General features: G+C 37.5%; 1 protein-coding gene across 3 annotated transcripts in view; it reads left to right on the plus strand.

Moving 5' to 3' along the window:
- The window catches only part of LOC141394220 (ATP-binding cassette sub-family G member 4), a 41,218-nt gene extending 21,570 nt beyond the window's left edge, over nucleotides 1–19,648 (plus strand). For all 3 annotated transcript variants that reach the window (XM_073968222.1, XM_073968219.1, XM_073968220.1), the window contains exons 3-10: nucleotides 13,370–13,540; nucleotides 13,612–13,748; nucleotides 17,410–17,555; nucleotides 17,661–17,899; nucleotides 17,971–18,381; nucleotides 18,582–18,682; nucleotides 18,753–19,114; nucleotides 19,186–19,648. In XM_073968222.1, the coding sequence (XP_073824323.1) occupies nucleotides 13,370–13,540; nucleotides 13,612–13,748; nucleotides 17,410–17,555; nucleotides 17,661–17,899; nucleotides 17,971–18,381; nucleotides 18,582–18,682; nucleotides 18,753–19,114; nucleotides 19,186–19,327 (1,709 nt within the window). In that variant the 3' untranslated portion in view covers nucleotides 19,328–19,648. The remainder of the gene's footprint in view (nucleotides 1–13,369; nucleotides 13,541–13,611; nucleotides 13,749–17,409; nucleotides 17,556–17,660; nucleotides 17,900–17,970; nucleotides 18,382–18,581; nucleotides 18,683–18,752; nucleotides 19,115–19,185) is intronic.
- Nucleotides 19,649–25,299: the final 5,651 nt, after the last annotated feature.

Consider the following 25,299-nt stretch of genomic DNA (forward strand, 5'->3'; position numbering starts at 1 on the left):
GGCGATATAAAAATCGACACATGTCCGTATGGACATACACTTGAGCCAGGGTTGGCATGTTGTGCGCTCTAAATTTGGAAACCTCGAAGAGATTATTGCTCGGGATTATTTAAAAAAAAATCTCTTAAGTTTTTGAACTCGCTTGTCCCAATTTGGCTGAGTTCTTGTATAGTATCGTCACCAACAAATTGCTTCCTCAGCGTCGCGAAAGCTGGGCAATGACAGATATAGTGTTCCAACGTCTCGTTATCTTCTCCGCATACTCTGCATTCGCTGCTTTCCGCACAACCTATTTTGTGCAGATGCGCTTGTAGCCCTAGGTGTCCCGTAAGGATGCCTGTCAGTCTAATGTCTTTTTATACCCTCAGCCTTTAGGCTAAAGAGGGTATTTACACTTTGATACGACCAAAAATGTGCCTCATCGAAATAATTGTTTTAGACCCCAAGTATGTTTGTACGACATCCGTTTCAGACAATTTTGAGTAGATCTAGCAATGTCCGTCTGCCTGTCTGTCTGTCGGTCTGTCTGGCTGGCTGGTGCGCACGATAACTCTCGAACGGATCAATCGATTCGGTTCAAATTTTGGGTATCGAAATATTTTGTCCAGATTCGATTTAAGTTCGAAGATGTGCCATATAGGTCCACTCCTTCAGGTACCTCCCCCACAAATGTTCAAAAATTTTCGCAAAACTTGTGCGCACGATAACTCTTGTAGGGAATAACCGATTTGCTCCATACTTTGCACATCGTGTAATTTCTACCAAACTTAGATGAGGTTCCAATATGGACTCAATCGGTACACTCCTTCGGGTACCTTCCACACAAAATTTCGGAAAAGTTCAGTTTAGGACCTGGTCTCGAATCGCTTTGATTTTTGTTTACGCAAGGTGTATTCGCTGTCGTCTATATGACGCTGTAAGTTTCATTTGGGGCAAGTCCATACTTCCTGAGAAAATAGCCTGAAAGTTACAAAAAACCCTATGACACAGTGTGTAGTGGTTGGAGCGCAAAATAACTCTCAAACGGATCTGCCCATTCGGTCCAAAATTTGGCTTTCGTAATATTTTGTCCAAACTTAGTTCAAGTTCAAAGATGGAGTATATCGGTCCACTCCTTCCGGTACCTCTCCCACAAAAGTTCGAAAATGTTCGGAAAATTTGTGCGTACGATAACTCTTGAAGGTAGTAACCGATTTGGTCCATACTTTGCACATTATGAAATTTCTACCAGACTTAGAAGAGGTTCCAATATGGACTCAATCGGTAAACTCCTTCGAGTACCTCCCACACAAAGTTTCGGAAAAGTTCAGTTTAGGACCTGCTCTCGAATAGCCTTGGTTTTTGTTGTAGCATCGTGTATTCACTGTCCCCTATACGAAGGTACAAGTTTCCTCAGGGGCAAGTCCATACTTCCTGAGAAAATAGCCTGAAAGTTGAAAAACAAACCCTATGACACCATGTTTATGGGTGGAAGCGCAAGACGGATATGCCGATTCCGACCAAAATTTGGCCTTCGTAATATTGTTTCCAAACTTACTTTAAGTTCGTAGATAAACCATATCGGTCCACTCCTTCAGGTACCTACCCCACAAAAGTTCAAAAATGTTCGGAAAAATTGTGCGCACGATAACTCTTGATGGGAGTGAAATCAGTCACTTCCATACTTTGCGCATTCTCATAATATCTACCAGATATAGATCAGGTTCGAATATGGACTATATTTGTCCACTCCATCCCGTACCTCCCACACAACATTTTGGATAAGTTCACTTTAAGACCTGCTATTGAATCACTTTGATTTTTGTTGAAGCAACTTACATACGCTGCCTCAATTACGATGGTAAAAGTTGTTTCAGGGGCAAGTCCATACCTCTTGAGAAAATAGCCCGAATGGTGTAAAAAACCCCTATGGCACCCCCATTGGTCTATGTCGGTCCATTCCTTTAAGTACCTTTTCCGCAAAATTTTTGAACTTTTATCCTAATTAAAATTTTTGTCGGTTCATACGACCAAAATTTTGAAAGTCCCTAAATACATAAGTTTTTTTGTGAAAAAAGTGTTTCAATTTGCACAGGCTGAGGGTATATCTCTGTCGGCAAAGCCGACTGATACTTTTTTACTTGTTTACTCATCAAGAGGGTGCCACCGTGGTGCAATGGTATGCACGCCCGCCTTGCACGCAGAAGGTCGGTGGTTCGATTCCCCGGCCAGGCAACACCAAACATTTTTCAACGGTGGCAAAATACCCCTCAGTAATGTTGGCGACATTTCCTGAGTATTTCAGCCTTGAAAAACTTCTCTATAAGTGGTGTCTTAGGACACGCCGTTCGGACTCGGCGATAAACAGTAGGTCCCATATCACTGAGCTAAATATGAATCGGGGTGCACTCATTGATATGAGAGAAGTCTCCCTTGTCCCGTATGGGATGTTGTGGAACAATGTTTGTTTTTGTACTCATCAAGAGTAGTTCCTTTGTTTTGTCCTCGTTGTAGAAGGGGACTTGTTCCAAACCCTTCTCAGGAATATTTTATACAATAAATTGTATTATAATTTGAATTCGAGCCTAGGCCAGACGATTAACGTCAAAGCTGGTTCAAAATCCTTGGTATAATACAATAAATTGCCTTTGTTGAAAGAAATCCCAACCGGACGATCAACGTCTAAGTCGGATAATCTTTCAATATCTATTCGCCGAGGGGTAGTAAAGAAAACAAACAATCCGCTTAAATTTTAAATAGTTCTTTATTTGTCAAAAGATAATCAGGAATGACATCAAATAAAACATTGTTCTGCCTTATATAGGTAAGAAAATGAGTACGAAATAATCATAATGAGTGATAAGCAATAATTGACAAGAGAGAGAGAGAGAGTATTTAAATTTGGAATTTTAAATGATATTGAGTATTAATTTGGGTACTTGATTGAGTAATTAAACGATAACTCTTTTGAGTAATAATGAAAACAAACAATATTTCTGAGTGATGATTTGTCTCAAGTAAAGAGTAAATAACAATTACAGTTAGTGTCAAAAATAGTTACACAATGCAAATAATCGAAATGAATTAAAAAACAAACATTCACATTTAATGCGTAATAATTATAAAAATAATAAAATATCATGGCTGCTAATATATGCGGCTGCTACATTCTCCCCCTCTGGCACAGAAATCGTCCCGATGATGTGACAGAACTTCTTAGTATCTCAATGGTGGCTTTCTCGTGCGTAAAGACCTCCTTAGATTGTCGTTCTGCGATTTGTGTTGCGTGTTCTGTGATTCAACGTTGTTACGAGAAGAATGTTGCTTTATGGATCCAGTAAAGGTTGCTGCGTTTTTAGCTGTTGTTGCACCTATGTTGTTGTTGTTGTGCTGTTTGTTTGTTGTTGCTTCGTCTGACGTTGAGGTTACTGGTAACTTAATATTGGTTACTGATTTTTCACCTTCTGTTGTTGGAAAGTTAGCTTTTTGTTGACGGGCCGACCGAGTTCTTGAATATAATGGAGCATTTCCTTTTCCTTCATATAACGTTAAGTCTGATGCGTGGTACGTGCCCAAAGGTTTATTTTTATTGTCCAATGTTGCAATTGTATAGGATGTTGCTCCCTTTTTGGCCACAACGAGGTATGGTCCATCTCGTCTGGGCACAAATTTTGAAGTAATGTTGTTTCCTTTATTGCTGAGGATGTGGGTCGATATTAAGACTTTATCACCAACTTTCATTTCCTTTTGAGGTTGTCTTTTTAGATCGGCGTATAACTTGTTCCGATCCTGCATCTTTTCTTCAGACTCTTTGGCTAATTTAAGTGCATCTGCCAATCGAAGAAGATGAGGAGTAATTTGAGGTACAAAATTTTCCGCAGTCACTATTGATCTTAAATCATTTTGAACTTCACATGGAGTTCTCAATTCTCGGCCAAAAGTTAGATAGGCTGCAGAATATCCGGTTGTAGAACATCTGGAGGTATTCATTGCAAAACGAATTGATGGCAAGTTTATGTCCCAAGCAGTATGATCTTGACCGACACAAATGGAAAGTTGTACTTTAAGGTCTCTATTTTTCCGCTCAACTGGATTAGCTTCGGGATGATATACCGGAGTAAAGGACTGGTTGATTCCTAAACAGTAGGTGAGTTTCTGCATTACACCCGATATAAATTGAGGGCCATTATCTGAGTGTATTCGCCTTGGTATTCCATACCTCAAGAGGACTTCATTAAGAAGAAGAAGAGCACAATTTTCAGCTGAGGCTACTTTTAAAGCAAATAGTTCAGTCCATCGACTGCAAAGATCTTCGACTATTAGAATCCATTGATTGCCCTGTTTAGTTCGTGGAAGAGGTCCAAATAGATCTATAGCAATGATTTCAAATCTTTTATTGCTACTCACTGTTTGAAGAAGACCCATAGGCTTCATATTAGACGGTTTATATCGTTGACATTCAATGCATCCTTTTATGTATTCAGTGATATCGGAACGCATCTTCGGCCAGTAATAATGTTGTGTAATTCTATTAATCGTCCTTCCTATGCCATAATGACCGGCTGTTGGGCTATCATGATAATTAAACAGAATATTCTTGCGCATGGATTTGGGTATTACCAGTTGACCATTCTCAGAGTCTTCCTCGGAGCAAAATCGGTACAGCACACCATCTAGCATAATATATCCTCTTTCCGTATATCTGAACACATTTTCACCATTATTTTCAAATGACGATATTATATTCTTCAAATCAGGATCTTCAATTTGGGCTTGTCGAAATTCTTCAGCTCCTTTTCGTGGGAAATCAATATGTACTGAAAAACACTCACATTTGACATCAGTTTTTGTATTATGACTACACGGAGGGCGTGAAAGTGTATCGGCAACATGATTTTGACGACCGGGTACATATTCTATTTTTATATTGAATGATTGCATTAACAATGCCCATCTTGCTAAGCGGCCAGTGGGACTTTTAAGGCTGAACAGCCATTTTAATGGTTGGTGATCGGTTTGAACCAACACTTCGGAACCTTCAATATAGCCTCTGAACTTTTCAATCGCCCAAACTATAGCCAAAGCTTCTCTTTCGGTCGTTGAGTAATTTTTCTCTGCGGGAAGCAATAAACGGCTGGCATATTCAATAGTTCTTACGGACTGCTTCTCCCCCTGGAGTAAAACAGCCCCTAATGCATAATTGCTTGCATCGGTTTTTAAAATAAACGGTAAGTTTTCATCAACTTGTTGTAAAATAGGTGGAGAGGTTAACAATTTCTTTAACATATCAAAAGCCTTTTGCTGTTCTTCCCCCCAATGCCATGATGCATTCTTTTTGGTCAAGTCTGACAATGGTTTAGCTATGTTTGCAAAAGAGGGAATAAAACGCCTGTACCATGAACAGGTTTGCATAAATGAAAGAACTTCCTTACAGTTTCTCGGATTCCTACGGCTCCTTATTGCATCGGTTTTCTCAGCGTCTACTTTGAGTCCGTCCCTTGTTAAAATATGGCCTAGGTATTTTACCTCTGGTTTACAAAAGAAACATTTTTCTCGATTTAGGTAGAGGCCAAATGATTTAAGCCGCTGAAGCGTACGTTTTAAATCGGTTATATGTGACATAAAATCTTGGGAACATATAATTATGTCATCCAAATATGCCAATATTAATATATTTGGCAATCCATTTTTAAATTTGTCGATTAGCCGTTGAAATGTCGCTGGTGCATTTTTCAAACCAAACGGCATTCGATTGAAAACAAATATGCCAAATGGGGTTGTAAAAGCCGTTTTCATTTTATCTTTTTCTGCTAACTTTATTTGCCAATAGCCAGAACGAAGATCCAGAGTTGTCATAAATGGAGTCGTTTTAGCGGCATGCAATAGATCGTCGATTCTGGGCAGTGGATACGTGTCCGTTACCGTGATCGCATTTAAACGGCGATAGTCAACACAAAATCTAACGGTTCCGTCCTTTTTGGGGATCAACACAACAGGGAATGACCAGGGCGATTCAGTTTCTTCGATAATTCCCTTTTTCAACATTTTGTCCAACTCATTCTTTAACAGTACTTTCATACGGGGAGATATCCTATACGGCGGGTTTGATATTGGTTCCCGTTCTTCTGTATTTATATAATGTTCCACTTGCGTTAACGGCTCGTTTATGTCGTTGAATACGTCTTCTTCTGACACCAATAAATTATTTAACATATCTCTTTCAGTTTTATTTAAATGAGGACCTTCGGAATCACGAAGTTTTATATCAATCGAATTCAACTCTAGTGATTCAAACATTTGGTCACAATAATGCTCATATCTTGTTCTTTTTAAAGGAGGAAACAAATCAACATTTTCACTTTCCATGCCTTCTGGAACAGAGTTTTCAAAAATTTTGTTTATAGACCTTGGGGAATAATCATTGTTTCCTTTTTCAAAACCCGATAAAAATGCATTTAATTCGCTTGGTCTTACGTTTACCTTTTCAACCATTGCTATATTTAATTGTGATGGATTTGATTTGAATGGGAATATTTGCTTTGGATCGTCTTTAAAATACCAAGTATGCTGAGCTAAGTCCAAGACAATTCCGCATTCCTTAAGGAAGTCTATTCCGAGCAAAGTTCTATTACTTCTTGCATTCGGGAAACATACAAATTGAATCTTTTTAAATCGCTTCCCAATGATTATATCTGCTACAGTAGACAACACATTTTCATATCGTGGAACTCCATCAGCTAGAATTACTTCTGCGCTGACTTTTTTAAAATCGTTTCCTCTCTTGAGTAGTTTCTGGTATAGTTGAAAACCTGCAACACTTGTCCTGGCAGCAGTATCTAGATATGCTTCTCCTTTTAAGCCGTGAACATTCAAATCAACTAGAGGAACATCACTTCCGACCAATGTAGTGTGTAATGAATTGAAATCAAGAGGTTTTTCCAAGTCGTTTTTCCTATTGCAGTTTGGGCAATTGGAACGGTAGTAACCTTCCATACCACATCCATAGCAATTTAATTTTGGTTCGGTGGCCTTAACTTGTTTATGCTTTTCAGCCTCAATCTTTTTGAAACAATTTTCTGCTAGATGATTTTTCTTTCTACAGTACGTGCATCGTAAGAAGGACTTTTCATTGGATTGTGGTGGTTTTGGTTTTTCTTCCTTGTTCTCCTGCCTATTTTCAGAAATTGTCATTTCTATTTCTCTGGCTTGTTGCAACAGATCTTGGAATGTATGGATGCTAGCACGAGATATAGCTCCTTTAATTTGAGAATTTAATTGACCAAATAACATATTTATCATAGTTTTTTCGGACAGTTTCTCAGATAGCTGAGCAAATAATCTCCTTTTTCTACATACAAAAGCATCTGTTGTCTCAAATGTCTTTTGTTTTTCTTGACAAATTTCATTGAAAATCCTCCAATCTGGCTTTACGGGCGCGAATGCATTCCGAAGAAGTTCTATTGCATCATTAAATGTACGTGCTTCATCTTGAACTCCCTGCCACCACGTAGATGCATAGCCTTCTAACAATAGGGGGAAACTATTAAGGGCACGATAGTCGGTTATATTTTCGGCTTCTTTGTATACCAAAATTGTTGCTATAAAATCCTCGACTTTTGTAGAGTTTCTTCCACCACAGAATCGTGCAGTGCAACCAGTGAATGTCGTTTTCTTCTCTTGGACATTTGATATGCCACTTAAAATTTGCTGAAATTGGACATCACTTAAAACAATATTTTGTTGGACCTGTGAGGACCCATTTACTGTTGACTCATTGGATGACATAAAGCTGGCGTTGTTTGCAGCATTTCTTAGCAATGTCTGCGACTGTCCCTGAGATGATGTAGATGCAAAAGATGGTGTGTGGTTAGTCGATGCTAAATTTGCTCCATTGGTACCGTTATGACTTGTATTGAGATTTTCAGCCGAATGTGTTGAACGAGGCGTAGTCACGGGCTGTTCTAGCGGTGCATTATTGTTGCTTTCAGCAACCGAAGGGTTAATTCTTGGACTCCTTCTAATCATTTTAAAAATACCTCAAAAGTTCTTAATTTTTGATAATGGGTAACCCTGTTCTTCACTCAAGAGTGTGGGAGTAAATTATTGAGCGCAAAAGATTGTTGGGTAGTTCCACTCAATGGTAATGAATTTGTTTTATTTAGTAATAGCCACAAAAGCTTTACTTCGGTGATAAGAGAGCGAACAACAGTAATGCGATTTCTCGAATGAAAACGGAGACGGTGATGGGAGCGAATATGGCAGATGAGCAACAACAATGAATGATGACAACGACTATACACCATGCGTTGGTGAGATCAATGACGACGATGAAATTGAAACAATTGAGTACTGATGATGAGCAACAACAATGAATGATGACAACCACTGTACACCATGTGTTGGTGAGATCAATGACGACGATGAAATTGAGACAATTGAGTACTGATGATGAGCAACAACAATGAATGATGCAACCACTGTACACCGTGTGTTGGTGAGATCGATGACGACGATGGAATTGAAACAATTGAGTACTGATGATGCGCAACAACAAACAGCGGTGATGAGATAAATGTGATGCCAACACAACACAACAATACTATGGAGGGTCGAATTGTACATGTAAAATTGAAATAAGCGACGATCGAAAATGAGCAACAACGACAACAATCAGTGATGATGGCTGCGACGACGTCTTCAATTATTTCAGTGGAGAACAGCACAGAGTTTTTTTTGAACAACAACAACTGCACTATTTTATTGATGCTTCTGTAACAGCAGTTTCTTCAAATGTGTTCGCAAACAAATGCTTTAGTGGGCTTTGGCCTAGCCAAAATGTTTGGTGAAATCACACACGTGTTATGCGATTTATTTAAAGCAAAATTAAATAAAACATTTAACAATTTTGCAATTTTTAATTTCGTTGGGCGCCAGTGTAGAAGGGGACTTGTTCCAAACCCTTCTCAGGAATATTTTATACAATAAATTGTATTATAATTTGAATTCGAGCCTAGGCCAGACGATTAACGTCAAAGCTGGTTCAAAATCCTTGGTATAATACAATAAATTGCCTTTGTTGAAAGAAATCCCAACCGGACGATCAACGTCTAAGTCGGATAATCTTTCAATATCTATTCGCCGAGGGGTAGTAAAGAAAACAAACAATCCGCTTAAATTTTAAATAGTTCTTTATTTGTCAAAAGATAATCAGGAATGACATCAAATAAAACATTGTTCTGCCTTATATAGGTAAGAAAATGAGTACGAAATAATCATAATGAGTGATAAGCAATAATTGACAAGAGAGAGAGAGAGAGTATTTAAATTTGGAATTTTAAATGATATTGAGTATTAATTTGGGTACTTGATTGAGTAATTAAACGATAACTCTTTTGAGTAATAATGAAAACAAACAATATTTCTGAGTGATGATTTGTCTCAAGTAAAGAGTAAATAACAATTACAGTTAGTGTCAAAAATAGTTACACAATGCAAATAATCGAAATGAATTAAAAAACAAACATTCACATTTAATGCGTAATAATTATAAAAATAATAAAATATCATGGCTGCTAATATATGCGGCTGCTACATCGTCTGGGTTCCCCCATAGGATTTTTGTGTTTTTTCCCTTCTCTTCAGAGTTCCAGAGGGATATATGAGCATTCTTTGTCCATTTCTTTAACTCTTGACGCGCAGCATTAAAAGGCTTAGCGTTATCTAAGTTTGTACACATATAATGTTAATCGAACCATGATGGCAGTAGTCGTTAATTGACTTTTTACATTGCACGACAGTTTTTGATTTAACTACCTTGCTTGTTATAGCATTAATTGTTGCTTTACTATCCGTTAGGATGTTTACGGTGGTTGGCCTTGTATTAGCCTCAAACCAGTTCAGACACTCTGTAATCGCTCGGATTTCGGCCTGTAGGATCGTGTTGTGATCCGGCAGTCGAAGGGAGATTTTTGTTTCCTGGTCATCGATATAGAGATCTAGATCCGTCCTCTCCCCTAGCACAGCCCCATCTGTAAAGCCACAGCTTCCAGCTGGCATCTGTACCAGGGTTCCATCGATCCACAAGTCTCTGTTCGGTATTAAGACTTCACACAAAGCCAATTCACTTGTTTCAAGTGTACGGTCTGATACAATATGTATACTTGGTGGTCTCTTCCGATCCACTCGCTCATCGACTTAAGTCTTATAGCTGCGATGGCTGCTTCATACCCTACCTGAATTTCTATTGGGTGTACAAACAAAATTGTCTCTAATTCTGTATAACCAGTATACCATTCTATGATTGAAACCCCATTTAGAGCCTATAGCTCTCCTGCAAATTGTCCAACATCTGTGGGCTTTATTAGCCCTTTCCTGAATGTGGTCCATTTCAGTCTTCTGTCCAAAATCACTCGCAGATACTTAACTGTTGGAGAAATGTTACCTAGGAAAACGGGGTTTTCGACAGCTCCTATATTCGTTTTCCTAGTGAAAAGACATAGTTCTGTTTTTTTTCGTGTTCGACCTCGTGTTTAGAACCAGTCGCACGCTATTTTTAGAGCCATTTCGGCCCTCTTACAAAGCAGATTTGGATTCTTCCCCCTAAGAAGTATTATACCATCGTCTAGCAGACGGGTTCAAATCCCTCGTCGGTTAAAATCCTTAATGGTAGTGATCCATAGAAGAGGTGATAAAACCCCCCTTGTGGTGTCCCCTGACCAACCTTTTCTCTTTTTGTTACGTCGTATAGCGCACAGGTTATATATCTATTCCAAGGCCCGGTCTACCTGAAACTCGTCTAAGGAGTGGATCAGTGTATCGGTGCTGACGTTGTTGAAAGCACCTTCGATGTCGATGCATACAGCTAATGTAACATCTTCATTTCGAAGGTTCTCTCTATATGGTGTACTACCTCATGTAATGCGGTTTCCACTGATCTACCTTTTACGTATGCGTGTTGTTTGTATTTAAGCATATCGTTAGGAATATTACACTTTATCATGGTGTCGACTGTTCGTTAAGAAAGAGGTTAAACTTATCGGACGATAAGCTTTTGGTATTGCGTAACATGCCTTGCCAGGCTTGGGAATAAAGACTACACTTGCTTCTTGCCAGGCTATTGGAGTATACGCGAATTTTAAGCAAGCGTTGAAGATTCCGTCTTTTTTGCTTTATGCTCTATTGTAAAGTCTTCGGACCTCTTTGCCTTTGTTTTCCTAGGCAGACTTCCTTTCTCGAAGAGGACAACTTTCTTCGAAGGGCCTTATTAGTACATCGGTTATTTTGTTGACACTTCTGTCTATATCACCTTTACTTAGGCAAACCTCATCTTCCTGCCCTAGTCTATCTTTTATTTGTTTTGCGAACTTAGTCCAATTGGTTTTGGATTTATTTCGGAAAATAATTGGATTCGGCGGTGGCCTCGATATTTTAAACCTAATATATCTATGGTCAGAGAAGGAGTGTTCCTCTAAGACCGTCCACTCATGTACCTCGTTTATTAGATTTTCTGAACATATTGTTATATCTAGTACTTCCTCCCTAATTCTATTAACAAAGGTTGGTTTGTTACCTATGTTAAGGGTTATTAGGTCTTAGTATTTAAATAATCTAAAAGGGCTTGTCCCCTTTTATTAGTGTTAGTACTACCCCACGAAACGTGGTAAGAGTTAGCATCCTCGGTCGAGTACCTGTATTAGCGTAGAAAAGTTGATCATTTATATGGTTCTGTTCAGAGACCTTGTTCTTTACGGTCAAAGGTTCCTGGACTAACCCAATATGTATATTACCTTTGTCAGAGCTTGAGTTGCCGCTTCACCCCGATGGAGGTTAATCTGGATGACCTCCATCATAAGTCATCCAATAAGCGGGCTTCTTGGGAGTCGCTGATGGCTTCGACCCCCTCCTGTGTGTTGCTCGGTGGCTCATCCACCTGGCTAGTTTGGTGGGCATCTTCTTCCTCTCCAACCCTTGCCCTTCCGAAGGTGACTGCATTACAAATGTAATACGCATTGCCCTTTGACTTTGATAAGCTGGCCAGTGAGAGGTCGTCAATACCTACCACAAGGAGAGTGCCATCCTCTTTCTCCTCCCTGTGGAAGACTTCAAGATCTCATTCTGCTTACCAAAGACCTCGAGCATGCGCTCTATCTCGAACTTGCAGCCAAACCTTTTGACGTATACCGCCGCTTTAGTCAGGTGAGGTATTTCATCCTTCCTCACTACCTTTAATTTGCCGGCTTCCCAAGGATATGTGACACTGCCGGCCACTTCCTCGAGGGCGACCGGGCCCAAGTGGTACAATAATAGGCCCCCCTTTAGCTCGCTGCTGGCAATTTTTATTGGTCCATTTCTCAGAGTATTTGAAGGTGGGAAGCTCTTTTTCATAATACTTGGTTTTGCGACAGACGGTCGGACTCATACATCCGGATCGACTCGGGTCGTCGATACCTTCATTATGGTATATATAAAGGTATTTATAAATTGAACTAACTATTCACTATGTAGTTCCAATCGATCTCATCTTTGTATGAAAAAAACTACGTATGAGTGATTGACCCGATGATTACACATGCAAGTAACTTGCTGACAGTTGTGTATACAGGTCTTGTGCCAGACTATGAAAATTTTCATAAAAATGTTTTGAGCTTATGGGTAAGAAGGGAAAAAGGGAGCTCCTTCACCTCCACTCTCTCCTAAAAGCTAAAAAATTGCCTGTGTTATTTTCAGTGTCTGGCACAAGAGCATATTATAGTCGAAGCTTCAATTTTTGCATGAGTAAAAGTTCGGGAAAAAATTAAACTTACTTTCAAAGCACTTGCATTGAAATTTTCTCGGCAGTGAGGTTAATAGTTAGTGTGTCAGTCAACATGTGTAAGTGTATTGGTATTTTTCGAGATGCCTTTTGCATGTTTAAACGGGGGGTTAAGAACTAGGACAGTAAACTAGAAATTAGATTGTCTAACTCTAATGTTAAGGCACGGCTTCTATTCGCGCGATTGTATACATACCATGGTGCAAGAAAGAAGGTGATACAATAATACCAACTGATGTCTTCATTTGCTGTCAAAAAAAAAATTAATTAAAAATAAATATCAAATATGTATTTCGCTTCCATAAAGAATATCTGTGTACAACATCTTTATTTAAGCTTCGCTAATAATATTTTACCGTTTTCTTTTACATTTTTGTGTATATTTTGTGCAAAAAAATTGATAGCAAATGAGGACTACGGTCTGAATTCGCCTCAATTCGCCTTTTGGATCACCTTGTTATATTCGCCTTGATACATACGTATTGTTAATATTATCATATTGTAGGGTGTTCATAAGCACTAAACACATACATACATATGTAAAAGTTAACAGATGAATATTCCATTTTCACATTACAGGCAACAAAGAAATTTTACACAATGTAAGTGGAAAATTTCCAGGCAGCCAATTGATAGCTATTATGGGACCTTCGGGTGCTGGTAAATCTACATTACTCGATGCACTGTCAGGATTCAAGACGACAGGTGTTGACGGTTCAATTTTGCTCAATGGAAGACGTCGGGATTTGCGTAAGTATCCATGAAAATGTATATCTCGTCATATGACACATTTAATGAGAACATACATACGTACATTTTAGCTGCTTTTAGGCGTATGTCTTGCTACATTACTCAGGATGATCGCTTGCAACCTTTGTTAACTGTTAATGAAAATATGCACATAGCAGCCGATCTAAAATTAGGGCCAAATGTATCGTATGAGGAGAAGGAAGCCAGGGTAAGTTTAAATAACACGTATCTCTGTATATACATGTGTATACATATAAATATATATTATATATTCGGGCTACCACCTAAATTTTTCAATTTGACCCAAATGAAATTTTATGACGATCAATTCGTTAACCCGTGCCACCCGAACGGTCTTTCCATAGTAATTTGTATGGGTCCAAAGGTGCATTTTCACGAAAATACTCTAAAGGCCGCATTTATGGTCCAATATATGAAAAACTTTACCAGCTCATTGTTGTGGGTTAAAAATTAAACATACAAAAATGTATGAAAATCGACTCGGATTTTAATATTTGTTATATTATAGGGACCAAGTTACCTATAATTGGCCATATATACATATTGGAGCAATATGAATCTCTGGCCCAATTTTCATAATTTTTGTTCAATCGTTTTTTAGCCACAACAAGATAATTTTTTCATCGATTGGAAAATAATTGTGGCCTGTAGAGCGGTTATCGGAAAGTTCGCGTTTGGAAATAAAGATCGGTCAGGGGGCACGGGTCATAAAATTTCATAAATAAGGTTTATGGATCAAATGGAAAAAATTAGGGGGTAGGAGTTCCAGTCAAAAAAAATTTTGTTTTGGTCGCCCTAATGTATATCTTCTCAGCAAAAATATCTAGATTTTAATCATGGTACAATAATCTAGAAGGTAGGGCAGGTTCGAAAAAATTATGAAAAGTGTGACTTGGGTGTATTTGCATATTCTGTCAGAATTACTATAAATAAATATGCAACAGGTTGTGTTGGTTATTTGTGTTTTTGGGTCATTAACTAAAAGCACAATAAATGAATGGAAGGCCAAGTGTTCCTAACACAGTCAATTTCTGTATCATCATCACCATAAGTGCCCGAAATCGTATCTCCAAAAAAGTCAAAATTAGTTTTTTGACTGAATCTAATACATAAGACTAAAATAAATGCTCTTGCAAAATTTCAAGCTTGTACGTTAAAAAATAATGATCCTATTCAAGAAAAGGCATTTTGGAAAATGGGATAACTTGAATCCTTTTTTGTAATGACGGATCCCAAAACCAAGCGTTTCCGCTGTTTTGGTTTCATTACTTACTCCCTTTCGTATATGATTGATAATATCCCATATACTCGCCTTCATAATATTAATATTCCATGAAACAGTTTTTATACCCTCCACCATAGTATGGAGGGTATATTAAGTTTGTCATTCTGTTTGTAACACATCGAACTAATCATTTGCGACCCTATAAAGTATATATATTCTTGATCAGGATAAAATTCTAAGACGATCTAGCCATGTCCGTCTGTCCGTCTGTCTGTCCGTCTGTTGTAATCACTCTAGCGTCCGCAATAATTGAGATAGAGTGCTGAAATTTTGCACCCGAGGGTCTTTTTTCTATAGGCAGGTCAAGTTCGAAGATGGGCTATATCGGTCCACTTTTTGGTATAGCCCCCATATAACGGTACCTCCGGATTTGAGGTATTTTGAGAATTTTAACCACAATTTTTAACCGAACTATCTGCAATTTGACATTTGAGGTTCTCAGTGGTCATGAAATATCTCCACGAAACATCGTCAACATAGGTCCATGTTTTGGTATAGCCCCCATATAACGGTACCTCCCGATTTTCGGTATTTTGAGAATTTTAGCTACAATTTTTAACCGAACTAGCTGTAATTTGCCATTTGAGGTTCTCAGTGGTCATGAAATATCTCCACCAAGCATCGTCAACATAGGTCCATGTTTTGGTATAGCCCCCATATAACGATACCTCCCGATTTTCGGTATTTTGAGAATTTTAACCACAATTTGTAACCGAAATATCTGCAATTTGACATATGAGGTTCTCAGTGGTCATGAAACATCTCCAACGAAACATCGTCAACATAGGTCCATGTTTTGGTATAGCCCCCATATAACGGTATCTCCCCATTTACGGCATTTTGAGAATTTTAGCTGCAATTTTTAACCGAACCAGCTGTAATGATCGGTATTTTGAGAATTTTAGCTACAATTTTGTCTATTCAAAAATAATCGTCAATATAGGTCCATGTTTTGGTATATCCCCCCATATAACTGTACCTCCCGATTTTCGAGAATTTTCAGTGGTCACGAAATGTCTTCACTAAAATTCGTCAACATGGGCCCATTTTTGAGGGTCTACGTTGTTTTGATGAAACTATATATTATATTATGAACCCCGAAGGACAGATCCGCCGTGAGTCGAACTTCCGCGTTATGGCGTGATGAAATTTTTGTTAGAGACCCTGTGGGCCATCAGGAATTAGCGTTATATCTTTGTTCACTGTTGCTTAAATGCTCTACAAAAACAACAAACAAAGACATAATGCTAATTCATGATGGCTTACAGGGTCTCTTGCAAAAACTTCATCACGCCATAACGCGGAAGTTCGAATCACGGCGCATCTGTTCTTCGGGGTTTTTAATATACACACACCAAGGGCTTTCATCTCCAAAAGGAATTATCTCTGTCCCAACATTTGTGTTCACAGTGTAATTTAAGCAATAGTGGGAGGCAGTAATAGTCTAACCATTGTCGAAAAGTTATTCCACCTAAAACTGTAAAAGGACTCTAATTATTCCATTTTAATTAAGACTATTTTATAGTGGAGGGTATAAAAAGTTCGGCCCGGCCGAACTTAACGAGTTTTTACTTGTTTATTTTATAACCTTTCTGCTTCTCCTGTAAAATTATTATTTTGTTACTTACGACTTTTGACATTTATGGTGACGATATATTCTTGTTCCATACGCATAATGTATCCAAATGGGGTTTTTTGTGCCTAAATTCTATATTTTATAAACGGATGAAGATAGAGCTATGAAATTTGGAGGAGGTTTTTATCACATGGAGATATTTTATTTTTTAGGATTAGAAAAAATTCGTATATTTATAAATTTATAACCTCAAAGCGGCTGTAGCATTTCTGGTAAGGAGATATTTTAGTCATAGAAAACGTTATATTTCCATTTTTAGCTAAATCGTTTAGCTAAAATCCTGAAATTACTTTAAATCGGGTGGTACCGTTATATGGGGTCTGTAGTTCGAGAGGTCCCCTAAATTTGTGTACCATTAGAACTGCGGGACTTTTTGGTTATATCCTATTAAAAAAAGGACTAATTATAAAGATACACTTAAAAAGCTTCCAAAACAAATCAGGTTAGTCTATAAAACTGTAACACAAATACAATTACATCTAAACACATCTTAATACGTTAGAATTCATACTATTGGGTAGCGAAAGGAACCATTAAAAAATTCCAATAATTCGTGCTAATATGATCCACACAAATTTCGACGAATTTCCTTGCGACTTTCAGTTTTTGTTTTAACGAAAATAAGGTCATGTTATAGGTACCGTTACTTCAAATATAACGGAACAAGCAACGAAATTTTTGTTTTTCTCTCTTAGCTAGCATGTTTTCTATCGCTTGATGTAAAAATTTTGGTAATTTTGGGAAAACATTTTCTTGCATTTTTGGCCACACTGTGATACGCAGAGAATAAAATATTTCATCTGCGTGTGGCGTTTAGCTTAGTACATACATTCTTTATTAGCGTTTGAGGGTATAAAAAGATCGATCCCTTAACGCGTTTTTTACTTGTTTTTTTTTTAATGTAATTTATAATTTTTCTACTTATAGATCGAAGATATATTATTGATGCTTGGGTTATACGATCACGATCAAACTATGACAAAACGTTTATCTGGTGGCCAAAAGAAACGACTGTCTATTGCTATGGAACTTATCAATAACCCAACTGTGATGTTTTTGGACGAACCTACTACGTATGTATTAAACTTTAATTGACCTTTTACACGTTTACCATCAATTATGTTTGCTTAAAACTAAACTTCAATCCATGCTAAACAAATCTTGTCTTCCGTATACAGTGGTCTTGACAGCAGCTCATGTACCAAAGTTCTAGAACTCTGCAAAATGCTTGCCCAACAAGGACGTACAATCATTTGCACCATTCATCAGCCTACAGCAAAATTATTCCAAATATTTGACCAAGTCTATGTTCTAGCTGCTGGTAACTGTGTTTACCAAGGAAGTACCGAAAAATTGGTACCATTTTTACAAGCTGTTGACTTGCCTTGTCCGATGTATCATAATCCTGCTGATTACAGTAAGTTTATAATTCTATATGTGTATAGTATTGCGGCATATATTAACACAAAATATTTTCATTGAAATCAGTCATTGAATTGGCCTGTGGTGAATATGGACATGATAAAGTAGATACCCTAAAGTCGGCAACAGAAAATGGCAACTGCTTGACATGGTTCGATCATCCGGAGAAGATATTAAAATCTACAGATTTAATGAGAAAATATCCAGTGGCGAAGAAAACAAAAACACGTTCCCTTGAAGATACAAGTTATATGAATCAATTGTCGGTGCTAATGCATCGCGGTTACATCAAAGCGAAGCGTGATACAACATTGACGCATCTTCGTATTGGGGTCAATGTGTTTGTGGCAATAATTTTAGGTGCGGTGTATGCGAATTCAGGCAAAGAAGGCTCTCGTGTGATAGACAATTACAATTTACTTTTTGCAATTTTGATTCATCATTCCATGACAACGATGATGTTGACAGTTCTTACGTGTAAGTATCGGTACATTTAATAACATATACTAGAAAATTTTTATGTGGAGATACAGGCCTGTTGACCGACAGACTTATGTAATTGTGTAATTATTATCTATACAACAAATACATCCTCGTACCTCCCATTAAAAATTTATGTAATTAAAATTAAACTTAACGCATTTGAATTTAACATTACACCCTTCTATACATTGCAGTCCCAATTGAAATGTCAATTTTACTCAAGGAACATTTTAATCGGTGGTATTCGTTAAAGGCTTATTATACATCAATTACACTTCTTGATCTTCCTATATCGGTAAGTTCTTCAGTTTCATACATTTCATTACTGTCAACTATAACCAAAGTTTTTTAAATCATTTTTGTAGATTGTTGGCAGTTTTCTGTTTACTGTTATCATTTATTTATGGAGTTATCAACCCATGGAATGGAGTCGTTTTTGGATGTTCTTTGCCATTAGTGTTCTAACTGTGTTTGTAGGCCAAAGTTTCGGTTTGATGATCGGTGCCTGGTTTGATGTTGTCAACGGTACATTCTTGGCTCCAGTTTTGACCATACCTATGATGATGTTCGCTGGTTTTGGTGTGACGTTGCGTGATTTGCCCTCATATTTGAAATGGGGAAGTCACATATCATACTTAAGATATGGTCTAGAAGGTTTTGTAAGCGCTATATATGGCAACGATCGCGGTACATTAGAATGTGAAGAAGCACCTTACTGTCATTACCGGTAAGTAGACATAGTAAATTGCATAAAAAATCAGATTTCTCAGTAATTAATTTCCATTTCGAACTCTACAGGTATCCTAGAAAGTTTTTGGATGAAATTACAATGACCGGGGATCAATTTTGGAACGATATTATTGCTCTCGGCATCATTATTTTGATCTTTAGAATAGCTGCCTTCGTTATATTGAAAGCTAAAATCAAGTCTGTGAAATAGACGAAGAAAGTATTGGATGGTGTTTTGTGCAATATATCTTTCAAGCTGTATTAGTTTTATGTGTGATGATGGCTTAACTATCTATGCTCGGCCAGTTTAAGTTAATTTATAATATTCTTTGTTTATTTCCGTGTACTTGTGTTAGTAGTTGTAATTAGTAATTATTTAAATTGAAATTGTTTTAATTTTGGTAAGCTTAAGTTTATGTAGACAAGCGAGTACATACATATGTGCGTACTTATACGTATTTATACATATGTACATATGTATGTGCATATAATACATTCCAGCAATAAATAATAAAGCCATGTGAACACAAAATTGATTTATTGTGAATTTTAGAAATTCTCAACAGATATATGGCTAATCGGATGCATACAGAATCATTTTTAATTTGATTATACTACACCTCCAAATAATAGTTTTTTTTAGACTTAGCTAAAAAGTGAGTTTTGCAGGAGAAGCTCTCAAAGTTTGGAAATTTCTTTGACCTTCAGTACTAAGTAAATATTTGTTTATAACTTCTGTTCGGATTGTCCGATCATTACCAAAATTTTACAGAATTTAAGTTAAAGGACGTTTGACACCTCCAAATAATAGTTTGCTAATTCTGAAAAGCGAGATTTGCAGGACAAGCTCTAAAAGTTTGGAAATTTCTTTGACCTTCAGTACTATGCTAAGTAAATATTTGTTTATAACTTCTGTTCGGATTGTCCGATCATTACCAAAATTTGACAGAATTTAAGTTAAAGGACGTTAAATATAAAAATGTAAAGAACTTGAAAACATCCTAAGTCGACTTAGCATACTATTGTTTGGAGGCGTCGCACAGTGGATCCACTTGTATGGAGAAAGCGGCCAAAAATATTTAGAGTCTAAAAGTCAAGCCAATGCGCCGGTTACAGCTTTGTGCTGCTGCGAAGAGTGTTTTAAGAAACCACGAGCGTAACATTCTCCTCCCTTTCCCCTCAGGAGGGGGTATACGGTAAGAATTGTTTTATGCTGTTAATACAAAATGACATGAACACAGGTCCCGATTATCTTATGATGCAAAAATAGGGAACAAAACGATCTCCAAAACAACAATAAATCCAACCAATTTAGCGATTTAAAAAAAACCAAAATTTTTGTCTGAAAATTTTTAAAATTTTTAATGTAGATCCTTTAGCGTTTTCCCCCGAAGTCACATACCGCCCACGTAAGTCATATATGGAAGAAGAATTCTTGACCTTTCTATTGATGCCAATTATTTTAATGTACGCGATCAGATAACAGAGTTATACCCTAATATATCCATAGAAACAATATTCTAGGGCAGCCTTATTCTGCGACCCACCATTTATAGTCTGGCACTAGATGGCAGCTGATTTTAATACTGAATAATCTTAAACCCATGACCTACTTTGGAAAATTATTCCCGAGGTGGGCACTGGTGGGCATCATGACTAAAACCTTAGGTCAAATTTAAGTATATGATCGAATTGGTATTACAAACTACACTAAGAAAATATGCAGCTAACTAAAATTCCACAACACGCTAAAACACTATTTTTTAATGAAAACTAAGCTATTACCTCCTCCATCAAAACCCACTATAATATTTTGCTATACCTATTAGTTTCGCGATATTTTGAATATATTTAATTGCACTTAAAATATAGATTGTACTCACAAAAAATTTTAGTCAAATGTTCCGACTTTTGAAGCTATTCTTAAGAAGATCGCGTTCGAATGAAACAAAAACTAATATATTTGATGTTGTACCAAAATTTTGACATTCATTTTTTTATTTTTGGCCAATGGGTGGATCCACTGTGCGTCGATATAAAGTATAAATATTCTTGATCTGTATAAAATTCGAAGTCGATATAGCCGTGTCAGTCTGTCTATCCGTCCCTTTGTCTATTGATAAGACGATACAGTTCATCATAATAAGATAGAGCTTTATAATTTAATACAGAAGTTTCAGTTACTCCAAGGATGTGTGGTATTGAAGCCACCGAAATGGCTACAGTTTTGTACATAGTCTTCATTGGGGGTATAAAACTTTCTCCCAGAAATTTGTCGGTATAGGTCCACGCCTTCGTATTGCCCCAATAGAACGGTACGTCCCGATTTTCGGTATTTTGAAGATTTTAGCCTCATTATCACACCGAAATGACTGAAATTTGGTACTTAGTCTTCGTTAAGGGTATAAAACTTTCTCCCAGAAATTTGTCGGTATAGGTCCACGCCTTCGTATTGCCCCAATGGAACGGTACGTCCCGATTTTCGGTATTTTGAAGATTTTAGCCTCATTATCACACCGAAATGACTGAAATTTGTGACTTAGTCTTCCTCGGGAGTATAAAACTTTCTCCCAGAAATTTTACAGTTTAGATGCACGCCTTCATATAGCTCCCATAGAACGACACCTCCCGATTTTCGGTATTTTGAAGATTGTGGTCACAGCAACCCAACGAAATGGTTGAAATTTGGTATTTAGTCTTTGTTGGGGGTAAAAGCCTTTCTGACTGAAATTCGTCGGTATAAGTCCACGTTTCGGTATAGCCCCCATGGAACGGAACCTCCGGATTTTCGTAATTCTGAAGTTTGCGACGTCAATATCGACCCAAAAGACTGAAATTTGTTATTTAGTCTTCCATGGGGTTATAAAATATTCCAGAAGAGAATTATCAGTATAGGTCTGCGGGTTCCTATATCCCCCATAGAAGCGTACCTCTTGATTTTCAGTATATTGAACGTTTTACCGAAATATCGGAAATTTGGTATTTATTCTTCTTTGAGACTAAAAATTTCCGCCAGAAATTTGTAGGTATAGATCAACGTTTCATATAGCCCCGATAGAACGGTTTCACCCAAATATCATTATTTTGAAGGTTAGCCACATTGTTTTACCAAACTAATTGTTCCATTTTTTGCATTTCTTTACATATTTTTCTTGTTTTAGATGACATCAAAACAAAAAATAAAAAAAGAATACAACAATTTGATATTTATTGTTGTAATTTTTACATTCTATAACAACGAATCTTAATGCTTTCAGTAGTGGAATTCTGTAACTCATTTTTTGAGTTACCGACAAAAATCGGTAACATTAACACGAAAAATTATGAATGAAAAGTATCAATGAAAGTTGACTACACTATTGCTATCGGTAGAATTTAGCAACAACTTTATTTTGGTTGTTAACTTACCGAAAATTTTCGTTAATTACCGAAATGATAAGCATTTTAATTTTACCGATATTTGTCGGTAACTCGGAAAATGAGTTACAGAATTCCACCACAGTTCAGTGACAAATTTTTTGACGATAATATTGACATCGAATTTATGTAAATTTTTGTGTCTTTACTCAATTTATTAGTGATCAGACAAAAGTTGTATCTAATAAACACTTCAAGCTATAATCCTTAAAACCCTTTTTAAAATGTATACTATATAATTTTTTCACTAAATGGGTCATCAAATGACCCCAACATAACGTATGTGATTTTTTTCTAACGTAGTAGCAGGGCTAGAATCGCTGGGTGTCCCCTCTATCTTAATAGATTGGATTGATAGCATGCTTAGAAGCAGGCTTATCAATTCTAATATTGGGGACAGCTCCATTAGGAGATCTGTCACCAGAGACACACCTCAGGGGGAGTCTTATCTCCTTGCTCTGGCTACTGGTGATAAATGGGATACATAGGGAATTCGACAATCTAGGAACTAAGGTAGTTGCTTATGCGGATGATGTGGTCATCCTGATTAGCGGGAAATTTCTGTCCACATTATCTGATTTAATGCAAAGAGCACTTGCCAAACTCTCACGCTGGGCTCACACCAACGGACTTGGCGTGAATCCGGCACAGACAGAGCTGGTGCTCTTTACTAGAAAAAGAAAGACCGCCGAGTTCGTACCACCAACACTAGATGGAGTGCATCTAAATCTCTCTACAGAGGCGAAGTACCTGGGAGTGATTCTTGACCATCAACTTAGATGGAAAGGGAACACGGAGGAGCGCACTAAGAGGGGTCTAATTGCGCTCTATTCTTGCTAGAACTCAATAGGTAGGAGCTGGGTCTGAGACCACATGCCATACATTGGTTGTTCTTGACAGTGGTATGCCCCATTTTGACCGGTGGCAGGCCCTGAGCAACAAGTCCAATTTGTCTAGGTTAACTACTGCGCAAAGATCTGCTTCAGTTCTTATTACAGGAGCAGTGAGGAGCACCCTCAAGCAGCACTGAGTGCAATACTGAACATCCAGCCTCTGGACATTTCTGTTCAGTATCTAGCATCCCGTAGTGCCTTGAGGCTCAAGGAGTTTAATCTATGGCGATCCTCAGGGTCTGGGCATGGCAGTATTTTACACCAGCTTAGCAGTCAGATCGGACTAAGTGACGGAGGGTGTGTAACTGACTACATTTCGCCTTCGCTGGATTTCGATGCAGCGAATACTGCAGGTTATGCGAGGATGAGGAGGAAACGAGCACCTTCTATGCAAATGTCCTAGACTGATGGTCAAAAGGCATATACTATTTGGTGTACATGTGATTGAATCTCTTTCCTACTTCTCTTCTATTGACCCCACAATCCTGGTATCTTTCTGCACGAGTCTTAAGTGGCTCTGGGGCAGGTCAGTTCAGACTTAGAACCATTAGTAAATAAAAACTATTTAAAGAATTAATCTTTTCTTCTCAAACAATGTGTTCTCTCTTTTACAATCACTAATTATTATCAACTTAACTACTCGACTTATTCTTATTCTCTTCTCCTGTCCTACAAATTTCCACTTCCCTTCCTATCCAAACCCCTTCAACCTAATCCACCACCTCCCCGCACATAGCACATCACACCGGCAACTACAGTCACACGCTATCAGCCATAGCCATACAACACCTTACGGCTCCAGCTATGACAGGCATCATGTCACTTGTTTCTTAATCAACCTTAATAATCATCACAAACCATTACCATCCGCTTGCACAAATCATTCTACACTACCATCACCATCATCAGTATGCATACAACACTACATCCCAGTCAAAAACATACCATCACCACCAACATGCACAAATCACCATATATACATTTACATGCACAAATCAATAACCGGATCAATCTACACATCATCACATCACAACAACAGTCTCATCTCTACAATCAATACAAGTGTAATAGTCTGGATGATCACAATGGACCTCACGGTCTCCGAGTGGAGTAGCTGCCAGCATGGCAGCTACGCATCCTAAACCTAACCTAACCTAAATACATAATTTAATTATTTCTATTTTGAATTCGGTGACATTTTCTAATTTCTTCAAAATGTGGCGGAATTTGCGTGTTTGTTGCACCAAATACCTCAAATAGGGCGAAAATATATTTGGGGACTATATCCAAATCTGAACCAATTTTAATATAATTTGGCAAACTTATTTCTAGTTTAAATTCGGTGATATTTTTCAAATTTCACCAAAATTGGGCAGAATTTGGGTGTTTGTTGCTCCAAATACCTAAAATCGGGCGAAAATATATATGCAGGAGCTATATCCAAATCTGAAACGACTTTTTTTCGTCCTTTGGCCAAAAAAATTATCATCCCCAATTATTATAAAATTTTGGTAAGAAAAATATTTTTCAAAATTGTTTTGTGAGTTAGCACGGTGCTCTTGAAACAATTTTAAATGGAAGGTGCTTACACCTCGGAAGTTTTTGCGGATTCTGAAACTGCAATGTTTATAGATGAGAACAATCAAAAAACAAAAAAAAATCGCCGGAGCGCTTTTTAAATAAATCGCGATTTAAGTTGACATTTTTAGGGGTTTTTTAGGTTTTCGCGATTTTGCTTAGAAACCGCATTTCCTATCAAAATGGGACTAAAACAAATATTGTAGCTATGAAAATTCTCTACAAGATCGACCTTTATGGTATTTTCGTAGTTTTTACCATTTTTGAGATATAGAAGTTCAACTTGGGGCAATGC

The sequence above is a fragment of the Musca autumnalis genome, unplaced genomic scaffold (genome assembly GCF_047663935.1).
Source record: "Musca autumnalis isolate F117 unplaced genomic scaffold, ASM4766393v1 scaffold_2, whole genome shotgun sequence".
Lineage (NCBI taxonomy): Eukaryota > Metazoa > Arthropoda > Insecta > Diptera > Muscidae > Musca > Musca autumnalis.